The following is a 19,542-nucleotide window of genomic DNA, read 5'->3' as shown; positions in this document are numbered from 1 at the left end:
GTATAGGGCAGCAGATGCCTTACTTTTCCTTAGAAGACTCAGAAACACCTGTACCTCAGGAGAAGGTACCTCCCCCATTGCCATCACCACAATTAAAAAAATAAAACACAATCAATGACAAGATTAAAGAGCTACACAAACTAGACCAAGTCACTGGAGTTCTCTGGGTCTTAATTTTGTCACCTGGAAACCCTCACATGCTTTCAGCCTTTGCATTCTGTGAGTGTGTGGGCTTCTAAAAGTAGCTCCAATGAGAAGGTGCCTCACTTTTGGTGATCTGACAGAAATAAACGACTAACTACTGCCAGGAGGAAATGATTAATGGGGTCTTTTTTTTTTTCTTTTTCTTTGAGAGAAAGAGAGAGAGAGGATCTCACTGTGTAGCCCAGGCTGGCCTCAAACTCTGACTTCTATATCAGCCTCCCAAATACAGGCATGCACCACCATGCCTGGCATGGGGTCCTAGTTTTAAAATTAAAATCTTTTCTGCCTAGCACAATGGCATATACCTCTAGTCTCAGCTGCTTAGGAGGCTGAGGCAGAAGGATCACTTCAGCCCAGGAGCTGGGTGGCAGCCTGGGTAACATAGCAAGACCCTATCTCTTAACACAGGCTCACCTGTAATCCTAGCACTCCAGAGGCAGAGGCAGAAGGATTGCAAGTTGGAGGCAAGCTTAGGCTACATAGGAAGTTCTAGGTCATCTTCTGCTACATAGTGATACCCGGTAGCACAAAAACAAAACCCATCTCTAAGAAAAATTTTTTTTCAAAAGTAATATATTCACATGCATTTTTTTTTAATCCAAAGGGCTCAAAAGAGTTCTCAGTGAAGTCAGTCCTCCTGTTATGCCTGGAGGCATCTAAACACCAAAACTGCCAGAACCCAGCTCAGACCAGAGGAGCACCATGAGTCAGAAAGACCCCCAGAAATCTCTAGCGAAAGTCAGCTTCCCACCTGGAGCCCAGCTGCCTTCCAGATGGGAGTAACATGCCCTCCACCCTCTGATTTTTCTGTCCCCCAGTTCTGTCCTTGTCCTTTCATCAACTTCTTTAATCACTGGGAAAACTGCATCCAATCAAAACACCCACGTTGAATGGTAGATTTAGTCTTGCCTTTTTCTGGAACCCAGCTGGGGGAAATAATTAGGAAATGAGTGTCTTGGCCTTCTTAACCCACACCCTATCCCACTGAGAGTTCCCAGACGAGGGCCACTGATGCAGGGAAGGGAAGAAGTGAGGCTCAGAATTGTCATGAAAACAAACAGCCAGGTTAGTGAGGTTCCTGTCACCCAGCCATGTGAGATGTTGGCCGTGTGTTACTATTTTTAGATATGAAAACAGGGCAGGGCCTCACTAAGAAGCCTGACTTCTCAGTTCTGACAGTGCCACATCCGGAAGCCAGGCAGGGACAGACTTGCCTGCCTCCTTCCTGTCAGGCAGAAAGGGAAAGTAGTGCTTGTTTTCTCTTTGAGATTTTAAAGATCTTCACTTTAGTAGGTCTGGAGTTGGAAAGAGGGTGGTGCTGGGGTTATGTGAGTCCAGAGGTCTTTCCAACCATGATTCCAGACAGCAGAGTGCCTGTTGCACCCTTCTGGAACCCCATGTGACTTCAGCCTCCTCTGCACTATGGAAGGTGGCCATCACCTTCTCATTGTCAAATCTACCCACCGGTCTTTATTCATCCTTCTTCCTCCTTAATCATCTAACTGTATCTTACATTTTTGACAGCTAAGTGCCTGAAACTGAATGTTTCTCTGGAAAACTCTGCTCTTCTTTCTCCTCTTCCTCCTTCTGTAGTCAGTATGATGTTAAACCTTAGTGGGACACCATCTGCATGTCCCATACTTTCTCACATCCATGAGCTCCTTCCAGACCTGTTCTTCCTCCAGACTTCCTTGCTTTGTAAGTGAATACTCTATCCCTCTGCCATCCTGCAGGCACTGAGCCTGGAATCCTTGGTGTCATCCTTGACACCTCTTCATGCCCGGTTACCTGTCCATTTATTTCTTACTCTTGATGCTGCTGGCCAAGCCCTCTGCCTATATTCCTAGTTCCTTCAACACCTAATGACCACCTACTTCCCTTCTCACTCTCCATCCCAAGCCATCCTATCAACTATTGGCAAGAGAGTTTTTTTTTGGCGAGGGGAGAGTTGGCAGTACTGGGGTTAGAACTCAGGACCTTGCACTTTCCTGGCAGGTGCTTTCCCACTTAAGCTATGTCCCAGCCCTTTTTTACTTTGAGTATATTTCAAATAGGGTCTCACATTTATGTCCAAGCCAACCTGGTCCACTATCTTCCTATTTATACTTCCTGCATAGCTAGAGCATGTGCCAGTGCATCTAGCTTTTATTGGTTGAGATGAGGAGGATCTTGATAACTTTTTGCCTGGGCTGGCCTCCAATTGAGATCCTCCTGTTTTCCCCCACCTAAGTAGCTAGGATTACAGGATGTGAGCCACCACATCTAGCTGAGAGCCTTTTTTTTTGGCAGTGCTCAGGGCCTACACACCTTGAGCCACTCCACCGGCCCTTTTTGTGATGGGTTTTTTTGAAATAGGCTCTCATGAACTATTTGCCCTGGCTGGCTTCTAACCATGATCCTCCTGATGTCTGCCTCCTGAGTAGCTAGGAATGCAGGTGTGAGCCACCTTTGCCCGGTGACAGTCTTTTTATAATGGATTTCTTTTCACTTGTCACCTGAAAAATTGCCAGTTGGCTCACCATTGCCTACAGAATGAAGTTCAAGTTCAAGTTCATCCAGTCAGATCCCAATTTATTTTTCCAGTCTTGTGCTTTTTGGTCCACCTTCATTGTCCCCACACCCCAGATATACTGGATGAGTTCGTATTTCCCAAACATGTCTTAGTTTTCCTAACTGCTACTCCCTTCACCTGAAATATCATTTTCTCCATCCCCACAGCCCAGATTCTAGCCATATTTCAAGGTCAATCTAATAAAGCCTTCCCAACCCACTGACCCACTCACGTCTCTTACCTGAACTCCCCCCAGCACCTATTTTAGGGCACTTACATTCAAATCCTGCATTGCAGTTGTTTTATGTCTTAATCCTTTTCATTCTATCTTGAGCACTGAGGGCCAAGAGAGCAACTCTTTCAGCCTCTAGATCTGAGTTCTGCTCACATATTGGGTGCCCAGAGCGGTAGATAGTTTAGATGGCTGAGAAAGTACTCTCATCCCTGATGCATGCCCCTTTGCATTGTGACTTTTTCCTTTCTTCCCATCAAGATGTGACATTTATGTCCCTGTCCTTTGGTCTTGTGACCTGCCTTGGGTAATGGGACATTAACAAATGTGATGCAGGTAGAGAGTTGTAACGCTCTTGCTTGCTAGTGCTTGCTCACTTGGGGCTATGATTGGAACCCTGGAACAATGGGAAGCCTACTGGAGAGGCATTGCTATAACTGATAGCCAGCCTTAGTCACCAGACACATGAATGAGGCCATCTTACACTACTCAGCCTGAGTCTTTCTGCCAGGTATCTGCAGCTATGTGAGTGACCCAGGAGAATCCAGCAGAACCACTCAACTGAGCCCAACCTAGATTGCCCACCTACAAAATTGCTAGCAAAGTAATTTGTGTTGTTTTTTTAATTCACTAAGTTTTATAGTTGTTTCTTATACAGTAACTGAAACATCCAGTAAGTACCAAGTATGGTCTAATAAAAAATTAAATAATAACTAGTGTTAATTGAACACTGACCATATGCCAGAGACTAGTTCTAGGAAATTACATGGATTAACTTACTTAATTAATTCTCATAAAAATACTGAGGTAGATTTTATTACTGTCCCTATTTTACAGGTGAGAAAAGTGAGAAACATGTTAAATAACTTGCCCTGGGTCACATTTGCTGGACTCAAACCCCAGCAAATCTAGCTCTAGAAGCTACACCACTTATACCACATTGCCTCTGCTTGCCCAGAATGAGGAGACGTTAACTTACTGACTTGCCTCCAAGACAAATCTCCCCACAAACAAATTCAACATTATTTTGTGGTCCAATTTTCCAGCCTCTTGAGTCTACCTTCAGGCTATGGGTCCCTCCTAGGCTGTGTGGAGAACTGATTTACAGACCTGCTCGTGTCTACTTTCCCAGAATCCCTTTGGCCTCCTTCCTAGACTGTTGCTGGGTGCTCATTTGGGTGGTGCAGCTCTCATCTGTAAGGGAAATGCTTAGGCTTGGCATGTTAGTATGCCCTTTGCACCCAGTTTGACCATGTGGCAAGAGTGATTTTTTTCACTCAGGATCTTTGAATTTGCAGTCTTTTTAAGGTAGTAAAGTGAGAAAAGGGATGTGAAATGCCTTTTAAAATATAAGGTCAAAAATTACTTGAACATAACAACGATTACTGTCTATTCAAATTTCAACAGAGATGCCTTTGAGCATGCATAAATTGGCACAGCACCATGCTGGGCACCAGGCCATCAAGGCCAATGGATCATGGCCCTTGCTCTAGTTTTATGATGGGAAGTGAGAGGAGGGCACACAGGCGATGACCTAGAGTTCAATGTGTGAACATCCTTTTAGTGTTCTGACCAGTGTAGTCGGGCAGCAGGGAGAACCTGCCATTCTGCTCAGAGAAAGGTGGAGGGAGTAATATTGAGTCAGGTTTTAGAAGATGAGTAAGGTCAGCAGATGAATAGGGAAGGAAGAGGGAAGAGGAAGGCGCCAGAGGAAGGAAGGGAGGGGAGCACACAGGTACAGGCCTGAGTATGTGGAGGGCCTCTTTGAAGAAGCAAACCTGGGCTGGCATAAGCTTTCTAATGCTCGTTTTCGGAACCTCCTGATGGTCACATCATATAACTTTGAGTTTGTGGTAAGGCCCTTTTCTCAGGCCAGCAACTGAGATATCTGCAGAGTTTTCTCCACCTTGTCCACCTATTGGAATCACCTGGAAAAGTTAAAAGCTGCCAGTGTTTGATCCCCACCCCCACAGGGTCTAATTTCATTGGTCTGAAGTGCAGTTTGGGGAGGTTGGGTTTTATAGGGGTTTCAATGTGCAGTTGAGGTGGAGGGCCTGTGGGAAAGGCAACTGTACATTCCTGCTCTTGTTCATTGAGTGTTCATTTTGTCCTCAGAGGGTCACTGACATGAATCAGGTGCCAAGTGCTTCTCAAGCATTACCTTGTTCTAATGCTATAAACAGGCTTATCAGGCAATAAAAAAGAACAGTGGCTCAAGGGAATTCTACAGAGACCTGAGTTCAATTTCTGCCCCACCTTATGCTAGCCAGTTGACTCTGGGCAAGTTACCTCATCTCTCTGAGTTTTAGTTTGCTCATCAACAAAAGGGGATAATATCCACCTTTCAAGATTATTGTGAGAACCAGGTATTGTGGCTCATGCCTGTAATCCTAGCTACTTGAGAGGCTGAGATCAGCAGGATTGTGGTTCAAGGCCAGCCCAGGCAAATAGTTAATGCCCATCTCCAAAATAACCAGAGCAAAATGGGCTACAGGTGTGGCTCAAGTGGTAGAGAACCTGCTTTGCAAGCACTGAAGCCCTGAGTTCACAATCTAGTCCCACTCAAAAGAATTGTGAGGATGAAGTGAGGTTACAGATGTAAATCACTTGCCCCAGAGGTGTCTCTACTACACTGGCTCTCCTTTTCAGGGTCCAGAGAACTCTAGAAGTCACTGGCTGCTCCCTTTCAATGAGAGATGTAGGACAGGCTTAGACATCACATTCCTTGAGGGCCTTCCAGAAAGGGAGGGTTCCCTATCACATTCTGGTCACACGAGCAAAGTCAAGGAGTGTGAAAGACATTCAGTGGGAAGGTGTTTGAGACCTGAGCTCAACTGAGAACCATCCTCTCTCTTCCCCTCTACTTGATGAGGTCTCTCTGGCAGCTACCGGGAAGCAGGGCCAGATAGTCTGGGTGAAGAACCAACTTTAAAGGAGGGAGATAAGAGGCAGGAGAGGCCCCAGGGCCACCTCCCCCTTCTGAGAGCCATCACAGAGATCTTCTTGTTCTAGAGCATCCCACATGGGCCAAGACAGGCAGTGGAACCATGATGGTCAGACTCCTTCCCACAATTGTCCCCTGCTCCCTGCCTCCCAGCACCTAGCACAGTGCCTACTGGACAAATTCCATCACCAATGTCAAAGAAAATGAAATGCAGCCTCATCCTCAACATTGCCATAGACAGCCCCAGATGACTCTTCTTAAGTTCCCAGAATTCATCTGTCCCAGACATTTCTTTTGCCATCTGACCAAGGAAGGCAAGGGGGCAAGGGGGCACTTTATGGGTCAGAAAGTGGGGAGAATCATCTGGACTGCAATGTCTTCAACTATTTCCTCTGATGCGTAGCAGGTAGGGCTGTGGAAGAACATTTTAGTGTCAGAAGAACCTCTCAAACCTAGAACACTTGAGAGATTCAAATACATTATAATGTTCTAGGTGAGGAAATGGGTTCACTGGGTTAGATGTTCACTCAAGGCTATGGACCAGATGACTCCCAAAGTTCTTTTTAGCTCTGCACCTGTAAGTCTGCCATGTAGAAGCCACTGTTCAAAGCCAAGGTCCAGTGGGTCATTTTTCCACTTGATAGCAAATTGGAACCAACCCAGTCACCCAATGGAGCATGAGATTAGTTTACTACCAACTTGGTAAAGTATCTAATCCCTCAAAACCCATCATTTTGGGAGTTTTTGCTCCCATTTCCTATGTGGGGAACAGGAAATGTTTCTTTTTTTTCCTCTATCCCACTTGTCTATACTTTATTCTGTTATACTAAAATAAATAAATTCATTTTGTTAGTGTTTTTTCTTTCTTTTTTGGTGGTACTGGAGTTTTAATTCAGGGCCTCATGCACTAAAATAAATCCTTGCTAAAACTTCAAAATCAAAAGAAAACAAACAAACAACAAAAAAAAAATTTCCATCATTTTGAATGTTACATAGCAACCTGTAAAATTGCTCACTGTTACCTGGGTGCAGGTGGCCCACGCCTATAATCCTAGCTACTCAGGAGGCAGAGATCAGGAGGATTGAGGCTCAAAGCCAGCCCAGGCAAAAAGTATGTGAAACCCTATCTCAAAAAACCCTTCACAAAAATAGGGCTGGTGGGGTAGTTCAAGGTGAAGGCCCTGAGTTCAAGCCCCAGTATCACCAGAAAACAAAAATGCTTATTGTGTAATGTTAAATGGAGAAAGAATACAAAAGTGGCCGGCTACCTGTGGCTCACTCCTATAATCCTAGCTACTCAGCAGGAGGAGATCAGGAGGATCATGGTCTGAAATCAGCCTGGGCAAATAGTTAATAAGATCCTGTCTCAAAAAAATTCATCATTAAAAACCCTGGCTGAGTGGCTCAAGCAGTAAGAGTGCCTGCCTAACACGATACCTGAACTAGGCAAAAACACAAGTGCACAGAAACAAGAACAAGTCTTTTGGGTGGGACTGGGGCTTGAACTCAGGGCTTTGTCATTGCTAGGCAGGCGCTCTACTACTTGAGCCACTCCACCAGTCCAAGAACACCAACACTTAGATGAATGAAAAACGAGGAGAGATACTTGGGTATCCCAAGTGAGATGCTAGTGAGGAGGAGGAAAGCATCAAAAGCTGCAGACTTCCACCCATGGAGCCTGAGTGGAGCAAACATGGTCATTTGCCAGCCACAGGCCAAGTGTCAGAGTGAGGACACAGGCCCTCCAAAGAGACTAAGCTGAACTGCAGGGTAGAACTGAACCTGTAGAACCCCAAGAGCACACATAGATCTGTGGGGGGGGGAGTTGGGGGAGGTGGGGAGTTGGGGGGGAGGGGAGGATGGGGGGGTGTTTGAGGCTCCTCCAGTGAAGTCCACAGAGGGCCCACAATCCCCAAGGATTCCTCCCACCAGACTCACCCTAGAACTTTGGGATTCTGACCCTTTGGATCTCTCTGGCGTTTCTCAGGGGCCTGTCATTTCTTTCTTGAGACTGGAAGGACATATTTTCAGCAAAGTCTTCCAATAGGGCTCCCTTGGGATCTTTCCTTAGAGTTCAGGCTCAAAGCTCAGGCTCTGCCTTCTGACATTGGGGGGAGTCCTGTTGCACACTCACTCAAAGGGCTCCCCCACCCCACCAGACCTAGACCTAAGGCTACAAGTCCATTGTCCCTGTCCCTGCCTCTGAAGCAGCAGCAGCGGCTCCCATACTGCATTTGTTTTGGGAACAAGATAGAACATTTCCACTCATTGTGGCCTACATTTCTTTAACCAAGAAACCACAATAAGATCAAAATTAGATATTCATCTGGTAAGACACTGGTGGCTTACTCCTGTAATCCTAGCAACTTGGGAGGCCGAGATCAGGAGGATCACAGTTCAAGGCCAGATCAGGCAAACAGTTCTTGAGACCCCCATCTCCAAAATAACCAAAGCAAAATGGACTGGAGGTAGAGAGCCTGCTTTGCAAGCACAAAGCTCTGAGTTCAAACCCCAGTCCCACCAAGAAAAACAAAAGATATTTATCTGAACTGAGAGTAGAGAGGCTGAACCATTTAGCTGAGATGCAGCATGGAAAGAATCAAGAGCTTGAGCAAGCAGGCTTTGCTTTCACCCTTCTCATTTCCCCACATCCTACCAAGATTCGTCAATGGAGACTGTGGCTCCCACGATTTTAGTTTTCTTACGCTGGTCTCTTGGCCAGAACTTAGTTCCTTTTTAGTTCATTCAGTTGATTTGGGGTTTCAGGCAGTTGTCAAGAGAGCCATGGGATTTCACATGGTCTGAGCTCCAGGTTTGTGAACTTCCTTCTGGTCACAAGCTGAATTGGACCCAAACCTCTGCCCTGAACTCCCTTCTTGCCAGATCCCGTTAATGCCCCCCTAAGGCTGGGTGGATAGCGTGGGCTTCCTGCTAGGGAAGGCACCCCTCTCTTCTTGATCTCATGGCCCCAGGAAAGACACTGACAGAAGTGAGCAAGCTCGGGAAGCAGAGGTATGAACTCCACGCACTATACAGAAGCTTGGTCTTTGAGGCCAGTCTCTTCCCCACCTTACTTCCTCCCCAAGCCCCTTCCTGGAAAATATCCCAGTTCTTATGTATGCCCATCCAAAGTCCACACCCCGGGAGGGCAGCAACCCTGGAGGTTATTGTCCTGAGCAGGCGAGGAAGGTCCCCACTGGCCCATTTGCAGGCCCACCCCTGATTGGCCAGTTCTCAGGCCAGTTTTCTGGCCTTTTGAAACATCTTGATTCTTACCCTCTGTGACATTCTTGTCACCTATGCTGGCTGCTGCAGAATAGCAGAGGCCACGGCCACCAGGGCTCTGGGAACAGATGACCCTTTATCATTCTACCCACAAAACCCCCTAAGCAGCTGCTGTCTCTTGACCATCCATCCCCTTCATAAAAATGTATGCCACGGTCTATGTGAATAGAAGGGACTTGGAAGAGAATTATTTGGCAGTGTAGACAGATGACAAGATGACAGAAGGAACATTTTTATTCATTCAGTGAGAGGCAGAGAGACAAGAAAAAGTGAGCTATCCAGAGACGTGTGTCTCCCATAGAGATAGAGATGGTCCTGTCAGACAAAACAGTACCTGCGAATCCAAGGCTTCCCTAGCCCAGGGCAGAGGAGGACACCAGAACTGAGCCATTACCTGAATTAGCAGGGACATTCCCCCAGGACTTTGGAGGACACAGCAGAAGATATGATATGGGAGAAGAAGGCGAAAGGGAGAAGGAGGACTGTGTCAGGATGATAGGGAATGAACATAGAGAAGCAGTTTACCGAGATCAGACACTGAGACACAGGACCTGCCCTGGAGCTTGGCAGAACAGTTGATCTCCAGAGGCCCCAACTTCATATTCAAAACCCGGGGCAGAGGACGGGCTCTTTCTCCTCCTCCTTCTTCTTGGTGGGACTTGGGTTTGAACTCAGGACCTTGAGCTTACTAGGCAGGCACTCTACCATCCCAATTCCAATACTAGCTGAATACCCAAGAGAGGTACATACAGAGAGGGGAAAATACACATCGATACAAAAACATGAATGTTCACAGCATTATCCAAAATAACCAAAAAGAGAAACAACTCAAAAGCCCATTAACTGATGAATGGACAAAACATAGTGTGGGATATCCGTATATGTTACTTAACTTGCTATTACTATGCCAAAATAGCTTATAGAATGGAAAGGTTTACTTTGGCTCACGGGTTTGGCGGTCCCTGTTGCTTTGGGCCTGAGATGACTTAGCACATCATGACAGGAGTACAAAGCAGAGCAGAACCACTCACATGACAAGCCAGGGAGCAAAAGAGAGAGAGAGGAAGGGACTGAGGTCCCACAATTCAATGGCATGCTCTAATGACCTAAGGACCTCCCACAAGGCTCCACCTCTCACGGGTCCCACTTCTTCCAATAGTGCCATCTTGGGACCAAGCCTTTAACACATGGAGGACGTTCAAGATCTAAACTCCAGCACCATGCAGTGGAATATTACTTAGTTGTAAAGGAATGAAATACTGATGGATACTACCTAAAAAGCATGTTAAGTGAAAGAAGTCAGTCACAAAAGACCACCTTATGGTATGAATCTATTTCAATGAAATGTCAGAATACAGCAAATCCGCAGTAGTAAAGTAAATTAGAGGTTATCTAGAGCTGGTGAGGGGTTGGGGAGGAATGGGGAGGGACTGCTAACAAGGATGGGGGTTCTTTCTAGGGTGATGAAAATGTTATGGAATTAGACAGGCACGACTTTATGACTATATGAAAAAACAAAATTATACATTTTAAGATGGTAAATTTTATGGCATGTGAATTATTTCTCATGTATAAAAATAAGGGGAAAAAACTTAGAAAACACAGGAGTCATTTGGGGCCAGGCTTGGTTATCACTCCAGGCTCCTGACTGGGCCTTTCCTTTCCACCCTGGGGCAGGAACTTAGCAGGAATGTGTCCTGAGGTCTCTAGGGAATTGCAGTCCTCAGAGATGGCCAGAAAGCAAAAAACAAAAGTAAATCATCTGGAGAAAAGCATGGCTGTCATTCCAGATTCCTGGCTGGGCCATTACTCCCCCCCCCACCCCCGCAGGAACTCAGGCCCACTGGGATTAACAAAGCCATGTGTCCCTATGTCAGGCATTAAAGGCTCAGGGTGCTCCTGACAGGGAGAGGGAGGCAAGGGAGGACAGCAGAAGAGAGATGATCTTGGACATGATAGGTGTGAGGAGGGAGAAGTGGGAACCAGGTTGTCCAGCCCAGTGCCCAGCTGCTACCCCACCCATCCTCCCCTGGCCCTGAGATACCTGACCAGATTGCCCATGCCAGGGACCACCTAGTTGTGAGAGAAGCCCCCATGGGAGAAGGCAGGGATGTTGGGGGCACAGGTAGCAGTCTGGGGCAGGCAAGCCAGGGGGTTGACCTCACAGGCCCTAGCATCCTGGTCCTCCCGGAAGTAGACAGAATCAGCAGAATAGAAGGAGGGGTCCTCATCAAAGAAGTTGTAGGGTCGGAGGAAGAAGCCCACCCCATTCCCAGCAGTTACTGTGTTGGGAATATCCTCTGAGTGTGGGATGTGCAGAAAACCAGCTGTCACCCAGGCCACCAAGTCCTAGCAGGAGAGAAGAAAGAGGATTATGGGGTCAGGCTTTGCTAGAGACATGCCCTGCCTCCCACAATGGCCTTGCAGGGAACACTTCAGCTCACCAGCTCATACTCTTTTATATCTCATGAAAAATGTGAAATAATAAAGTTTTTTTTAATCTTAGCAAGTTCTAAAGACTCCTGAAGAATATGGCTGGGGAGAGAACAAGATGGCTTTCTTGGTCCCCGTGCCTCCTCCCTCCCATCCCCATCTTCCCTTGCCTCTCATTCAGCTGACCTGTCCTGCAATACTTTCATTGTTGATGAAGTTGGTAAAGTCCACAGTTGGTGTCCAAGGGTCATTCAAATTGTAGATGCTGGTGCTACTGGGTTCCTCCTCCTTCCACTGGGTCACAGCCAGCTGGTACCTACACACAATGTTGTTTTTTTAGACAGGGTCTTGTGTGTAACATAGTCAGTCCTCAAACTCACAATCATCCTACCTCAGCTTCCTGAGTACTGGATATCAGGTGTGTGCCATCATAGGCAATTTTAATTAGACCTTAAAAGTCATCAAGCTGTCCTACTGTCTGAAGCTATACTAAATAGGGACAAAAGGGGGAAAATGACTGAAACTCAGTACTGTCAAGACCTTTGAGTAAAGACCACAATAGTGAGTTTCAATCATTTTCTGCTCAGTTCCCATGGAGTTCCTGCATCTGTTTAATGTAATATCTTGTACCTCAAACATCAGCTGGCCCATAATTCAAACTTCAGGTAGGAATGTCACTCTCCCATCTTCCCAGTTGAGAGCCTGATATTGAACCAGGGCCTTGAATCCATACGCATGGACACAACCTGATTCTCGTCCAGGATCTAGTTCAGTATCTCGAATGCTTGGATTTTAGAGAATACTCCTTCCAATCTTAACTCTTAACTCCAAGTTTTATTGTGAAGCTTTTAAACATATGGAAAAGCTGGAAGAATTGTAATCACCCATGTACCCACAACCTAGGTTCTGCCATTAACATTTTACTCTCTGCGCTTCTTGCCATTCATCCATCCACCCACCCAGCAGGCCTCATTTTGAACAATGAAAGATTCACAGGAGAGGATGTGTGGGTGCACGTACATCCACAGGAGACAGAGAAGTGTAGGGACCTTTGTTCAGTCCACCTCCCCAGCCTTCTCTGACAGCCCACCACTCACCTCCCCCAGCTGAAGGCTCTCTCCATGGAGCTGTCTTGGGGCACTGGCTCCCCAGCAAAGCTGAGCATCTGGATTCGGTAACCCCGTGGGTGACCCCATTTGTTTCTGTGGTTGCTGGCCAGGTAGAGGTAACGGGGGATGGCACCTCCCAGGGGGAAGGCAGCCTGCTCCTCTGTTTCCAGCACCTTCCGGGTCACCTGTAGCCTTTGTATCTGGTGCTCAGGATTCCAGGGCACAGCCGTGGGGACAAAGGCCATGTCCTCTTCCCAGACCCAATTCTCCAGTCCTGTGTTGAGTGGGCAAGGGAGAGGGCTGGTCACGTAGTCACCATGGTGCCCTCTGGCCCTGGCCCCCACTTGGCTTCAGATTGAGTGCACTCCCTCCTTTCCTCTCTTCTCTCCAGGATATCCCAAGTGTAGAGGTTTGGAGAAGGTCTTTCTCCCTTATGTCTTATCTAGGAATTATTCCCCTTGCCTTTTCCTGTAAGGAGGTTGCAAGGAGAGGAGCTTACCTGAGGATAGAGCAGCCTAGTAGGAAAGGCTCAGGGAGAAATTCTTTCTGACCTGACAAGCAGGTCTGCCTCTCACAACTCAAGCCTTATAGCTTGAACTGGTTTAACATGAAACTAAAGCTCACCCTTACTGAACCTGAGGAGCTGTGTGCATGCAGTGTGCTGTGCTTTATTTATATTTCTGTTTTTATTCTTATGACAGTCTTATGAAGGAAGAACTATAATTTTCCCCATTTTACAGATGGGACAACTGAGGCTCAGAGAATTTGAAAAATGTGCTATGGTTGGTCAACAAAGGCACACAGCATTGGGGCAGTGCTGGGGACTGGAGTCTCAGTCTTATTTTACAGGACCCACACATTGGCACACAGAAGAAGCCCAGACAGAATGATCCCAAAATATATGGACTGCAGACATGGGGACCAAAGGGAAGGAAAGCCATGCCCCGGGGCCCGCATTGCTGGAGCTTGGTGGTGTCTCCTGTAGTTTGTAATGTAACAGGAAGCTGGAAGTGGGGCCCAAATCACGCTTTGTTCCTTGAACATCTGGAGTTCTGAAGGATTATCTCCTGTATTAGGAGTCATTTTACATGATCTAAGATCCAAGAGTAATAAATCAAAACATGCTGGCATCTCTCTCAACACTTTCTAGGGCCCATGAGAGAGCAGAAACTGACTCAGTTTCCTTTCATGGATTCACCATCCCTAAACCACACTCCACGGTTTTCACTGGAAGACTAAGAGCTCTTTCTGGTCCTTCCATATAAGCATGCTCATGTGCCTAACAACAGGAGCTAGTAGTTCTAAAGGGCTTACATGTGTGAGGTGCTACCCCAAGTGTTTAAAAAGTAGCATCATTTAGTACAAAGGTGAAGATAGATGTGTGTGTACATGCACTGGCTATAGCAGATACTTGAATTTTCCAAGTCTACTCTTGGGGTCTATAAGCAATGACATCCCAATGATAATGAGCACACCCATTTTCCAATAAAAGGGAGAAGTTATTAACCACAGTGCTGGATCGGGGAAATCTCATATGACACTGGGATAACGCGGTGCTGTAAAGTAAGGAAGTGCTCAGAAAGGCATGGAGACATGTCAAAAGGACCTAGGAGCATATGCCTGCAGTCCCAGTACTCAGGAGGTCAAGGCCAGCCTGCATTACACACATAGTAAGTTTGAAACCAGACAGGCTACATAGTGAGACCCTGTCTCAAAAAGCCCAAAAAATAAACGAAACAAAACCAAAAAACCATAGGAACCAATCTGTAGGGACCTCTCAATGGCTCAAGTTAGAACAATGTAAGGAACAAAATAAATGAGAGTACTAGGTTATAACCCTTAGAAAATTTGTAATTTTTTTCTTTTTTAAATGGTTCTGGGGATTGAACAAACACAGGGCTCACTGAATGCTAGTTGTGCTCTAATGGAGCACACTCCCAGCCCTAGATTTTTTTTTTTAAGACAGGGTCTCCCCATGTAGCCCAGGTTGGACTTGAACTCGAAATCTGCCTGCCACAGCTTCCTGATTGCCTCATAATACATATGTTAATTAATTCCATTTATGCAGTCCACAATGTATTTATATTTCAAAAGATGTTGTACAAATACATATATATATGTATATATATATATGTATCCATCAATTTAAAATGAAAAAAGTTTAAATGACTAGAGGGAAGCACCACAGTAATAAATATTGAAGACCAAATCTACCAGAGGATGCTAAAATTAGTGGACAAAAATTTGCGGAAAAAAAATAAGTGGGATGTTTGCATAGTATCAGAGTATTTTTCCCAGAATATTTATTAATTATAAATGTAAAATGTTAACTTGATGGAGAAAGTTGAAAGACAAAGTTTAATCAAGTGCATGAGGCCATCACTAATCATAAGACATATGGCATCATGTACCCCTTAATATGATACGCTGAGAAAGACATACATCATTTCTGTGATTTTGTTTGTGGTACTGGGAATTGAAGTAAATACTCGACCATGAGCTACATTGCCATAGCTTGGCTTGCTGTGTAGCCAGACTGGCCTTGAACTCTCTATCCTCCTGCCTCCAGAGCGCTGAGGTCACAGGTATTAACTACCATGCTTGGCCATTTCTGTGGGATTTTGCCTCCCGCCCATAAAAATGCACAGTCTCAATCTAATCATGACAAAATATCAGCAAAACCCAAATCGAGAGACATTCTACAAAATAATTGACCAGTAATCTTCCAAAGTGGCCAGGTCATGAAAGACAAGAAAAGTCTAAGGAAATACAACATCTAAATGCAATGTGGATTCCTGGATGAAATTCTGGGACAAGAAAAGTATACTAGTAGAACTAATAAGATTCTAATAAACTCTGTAGATTACTTAATAGGAGTATAATATTATAAGCCTCCGGAGCCAAGCTGGTTTTGTTTGTTTGTTTGTTTTGCAGTAGTGGGGCTTGAGCTCAGGGCCTACACCTTCAGCCACTCCACCAGCCCTTTTTTGTGATGGGTTTTTTCGAGATAGGGTCTTGCGAACTATTTGCCTGGGCTGGCTTCGAACCCCGATTCTCCATATCTCTGCCTCTTGAGTAGCTAGGATTGCAGGTGAGAGCCAACGGCACCCTGCTTGCTGTGCTCTTTTTTTAAATTGCAGAAGGTCATGCTTCATATAAACCTTTGCTAGATATGTGGTGCTTGATTTGATTATGTTGTTATGTGAAAAAAAAGCAAAATATATGTACATTATAATGTCATTTGGGTATAGAATATAGACAAAATATGTCCATCCATATACTACATTTGAATATAGGACATATGATAAATTCTATAATTACACAGGCAATTTTTTTAATGGAAAAAACATTTTGCTCAGTATTGGAGTTTGAACTCAGGTCCTTGTGCTTGCCAGGCTGGTATTCTAACCACGTGAGCTACACTCTCAGTAAAAAAATATATATAATTTTAAATATGGAAGAGTATCTAACCTGCTGATAAGAGTGAAATCCTCTGAGGAAGATGACTTTCTCATTTACCTCAGATCCTTTTACATTTCTAGTGCTTCAAAGAAAAATTTAAAGTGAACCTTCAGCTCACCCCTCTGGCACACTTACCCCCATCAGGATGTCTTACCTGCCACATCCAGATCCACCTTGAAGTGGGCACTATGAGTATGGACTGTGCCCAGTGTGTGTTCCCCAACTCGATTCCCATACCTTTGGGCAGCACCAAAGAGGAATGCTGAGCTGATGTAGCCTGTGGCATGAACTTTGACTTCTATGGCCCCATTGTGGTAGAAGACCATATCCCACACATAGTCATAGTTCAGCATGGTGGACACAGATCTGATGACCAGCACAGTCTCCACAAGACCCCCAAAATAGCGGGAGTGGACATCTGAGTGGTGTCGCCGCAGAGGGAGACCCTGGTTCTGTTCAAACACACAAAAGGCATCACGTAGTGTCTTGGGCACCTGGGACTCCAAAAGAAAGTGCCAGTCCACAAAGGTGGCCAGGTAGGGACAGTCCACCCCACGGGTTAAGGGGGAGGAGAAGTGGCCTAACCCAAAGCCACCATCTGTGTACCGACTTCGTAGAGAAGCAGGAGAATTTCCACCATACACGGCCAAGGCCTCCTGGACACTGACTTCATAGGCCACCCTCTCTCCTTGGAATCGAATGTCAAAGATCCTCAGGCCACTGAAAGCTCCAAGGCCAAAGGAGAAAGTCCACAATGAGGAGGTCACTTGACTCCCTTGGATGCTGAAGCGGGGGCCCTGAGGATGGAACTGCAGAGGGGGAGCCGGCCCTGGGGGCACCGGGGACTTCAGGGACCAGGACCCACCTGTGCCATTGTTTGGGATCAGCACCACATTCACCAAGCCAGCCTCAAACTGGTCCTCCAACTGGGCCAGACTCTCATAATAGCGCCCTTGATAGAATACCTTCTGGATGGTCCAGTGAGCAGGATCCAGGGCCTTGTGGTCTACCAGCAGCTCCAACCCCACAGGGTGCAGGTAAAACCCAGTCCCTGAAAGGTTGTAGTAGAGGCCAAACCAGGTGGCTCGGTCCCCTGATTTCAGACCACGGGGAGCTGTGTTCATTGTCACCAGGTTTCGTCCCTGGTGTTTGTAGAAGCAACAGTGGTGGAGGAGCCCAGCAGCCTGGGGTAGTTCTCTATCAAAGATCATCTGGTCTATGTCCAGGTATTCTCTGGCCAGCACAGGGCGCCGATAATATGGCACTGGGCCGCCATGGCGCTCCACAGTCACATCCCGTATGTAGGAGGGGTGAGGCAGAGGCCCCACCACCAGCTCACTCACATTGGGCTGGGGTTGTCCACCAAAGAAGACAATGGCCAGCGCCTCCCGAGCAGGTGGCGGACCTCCTCTGTCCAGATGGGCCAATGCTTCCACCTTGGTGGGCAGCTGCAGCTCCACTGAGAAGACACAGTTGTCCGAGGGCTGAGCCTGGGCTGCATCCACCAGCCCTGGCCCCAGCTGCTGGGTCAGAAAGTTCATCACAGCCGTCAGCTCCTCTGGGCTCAGGTCTGCAAACAGCTGGCTCTGGCCAGGATGCGTCCAGGGCTGGGCACTGGGTGGAATGCATGGGCCATGAAGTTTACTTTCCCTTTCTGTTCCTTTCCTACCTCCAGCCCCATCTTCACCTATGCCTGTTACCAGAACACTAGCTAGGTACAAAAGAATAAAGACATCCATAGTTAAAGCTTGGGCCGTCTTTGGCTCTGGTTCTGAGTGCAGATGAGAAGTAGCTTGACCAAGGAACAAACAGGACCTGAGTTCAGGATGCCTCTCTCAGCCTCCGGAGGGTCTTGGTCTCTGGATGGTGCGGCAGGCAAGGGGCATGGTATTAATGAGAAGGCAAGAAGCCTGCAACAGAGGGATACACAGGCATGGGGGTAGCAGGGAAAAGTGGGTCAGGTCAGGTGCAGGAGGTGGAGCTGTGGTAGGAACCTGGACTTTGAGTGACCCATATAAGCCTCTATCCTCTCGTTCCAAATCAAACAACACACTCAGGGTCAGGGTTCGGGAGCCAAGTAGGTAGTGGGGTGAGGTTTGAACATAACAGTTGGTGGGAGGAAAGAGGAAAGAGACTCTGTCCTGGGTTTCTTCTTTCTCTACCTTCCAAATAGAATCTTCTCCTTTCTCCAAGTCTTCCAATGAACTTCACCTGCCCCACCTCTACAGCCAGATCTCCTTCCTTCCCCCTTCCTTCCTTTAGTTTGCAACACCTTCCAGGCTCTGCCCCCCACCACTGTCTCCTGCTCCCCGTCCAGCAACCAGAGTCATCCTGGTGCTCAACTTAGCTGAGGCGAATGCAAGTCATCTGGGAGGGCTGAGCCAGGTCCACTGTGGAGGCGTTGAGCTCCCTAGTCACTGGAGAGCTTGCAACCAAAAGCTAGCTGCTTCTTTGTTACCAGGGGCTATGTAACCGAGACCCTCATGTCTTCTTGAGCAGGACATGATCAGGCATAACTGGGGAACCAGCTGGGGGGCGGGGTTAACCTAATAGCCACTGCTCTCAACCCCAGGAAACTCTCTTCCAAAATAGTGCAGATTCAAGGTTCAGTGACGGCCAGTCCTCACAGATGATGACTGGGGTCTCCTTTGCCAGGTAGTAGACATTCAAGAGGCCACTGTCATCTGGACAGCTAGATTCTGGATGGAACCAGGAGTGACTGAGAGTTCCAGTGAGGGGACATGCATCTCTAGTGTGCCTGGGGGAAGGGCTGCTCTATGACCTGGACATGTCCAAGAAGAGTTGTTTGAGGAGACCTTGAAGAGGAGACAGTTGTCTGGCAGAGAAGGGGAAGCACGTGCCAGCCAAAGGGAGCAGAAAGTGCTGAGGTACAAAAACATGAAAGGGCTGGGCCTGGGAAGACAACAGTCAAGAGGCCAGCCTATTGGTGTGAGGTGTGAGGCAGGGCGGGGCAGGAGAGAGCAGAAGAGGTAAAACCAAAAAGCCTAATGTGGGTCATGTTTTACACAAGGTGACCATTACAGGAAGACAGTGGGATACCTGAGAACCTGGAGGTCAAACCAGGAAAATCAATAATAGAACCTTCTGGCTTTCCAGAACTATCTGTGCCATTGGCTGCACTTTTATAGGACACTACTGATTTTCCTCTCCCTTGTTCTTGAAAGCTGTAGGAGGAGAAGTGGACTCCTTCCAAGGTTGTGAGAAAGGCAAGTCCCTTTGGTTAGGATTGAATTTCAACACAGTAACTCCTGTCTACAAGGGACGCAAGCCCTTCAGGAAAGCAAGACAGGTTTTTCTCTTG

At 46.8% G+C, this 19,542-nt stretch overlaps 1 protein-coding gene across 1 annotated transcript; it reads right to left on the bottom strand.

Moving 5' to 3' along the window:
- Positions 1–10,534: 10,534 nt before the first annotated feature.
- Positions 10,535–18,924, bottom strand: LOC109687315 (amine oxidase [copper-containing] 3-like). The gene is made up of 4 exons (XM_074045791.1): positions 16,375–18,924; positions 12,747–13,032; positions 11,836–11,965; positions 10,535–11,565 (listed from the first exon to the last, which is right to left on the bottom strand). Exons 1-4 carry the CDS (start codon positions 17,957–17,959, stop codon positions 11,290–11,292), a joined length of 2,277 nt encoding a protein of 758 aa, XP_073901892.1. The 5' UTR covers positions 17,960–18,924; the 3' UTR covers positions 10,535–11,289.
- Positions 18,925–19,542: the final 618 nt, after the last annotated feature.

This window comes from Castor canadensis, chromosome 11 (assembly GCF_047511655.1).
Source record: "Castor canadensis chromosome 11, mCasCan1.hap1v2, whole genome shotgun sequence".
NCBI classification, from domain to species: domain Eukaryota; kingdom Metazoa; phylum Chordata; class Mammalia; order Rodentia; family Castoridae; genus Castor; species Castor canadensis.
Note: the sequence above shows the minus strand (reverse complement) of the source record. Positions and strands in the feature narration are given on the sequence as shown.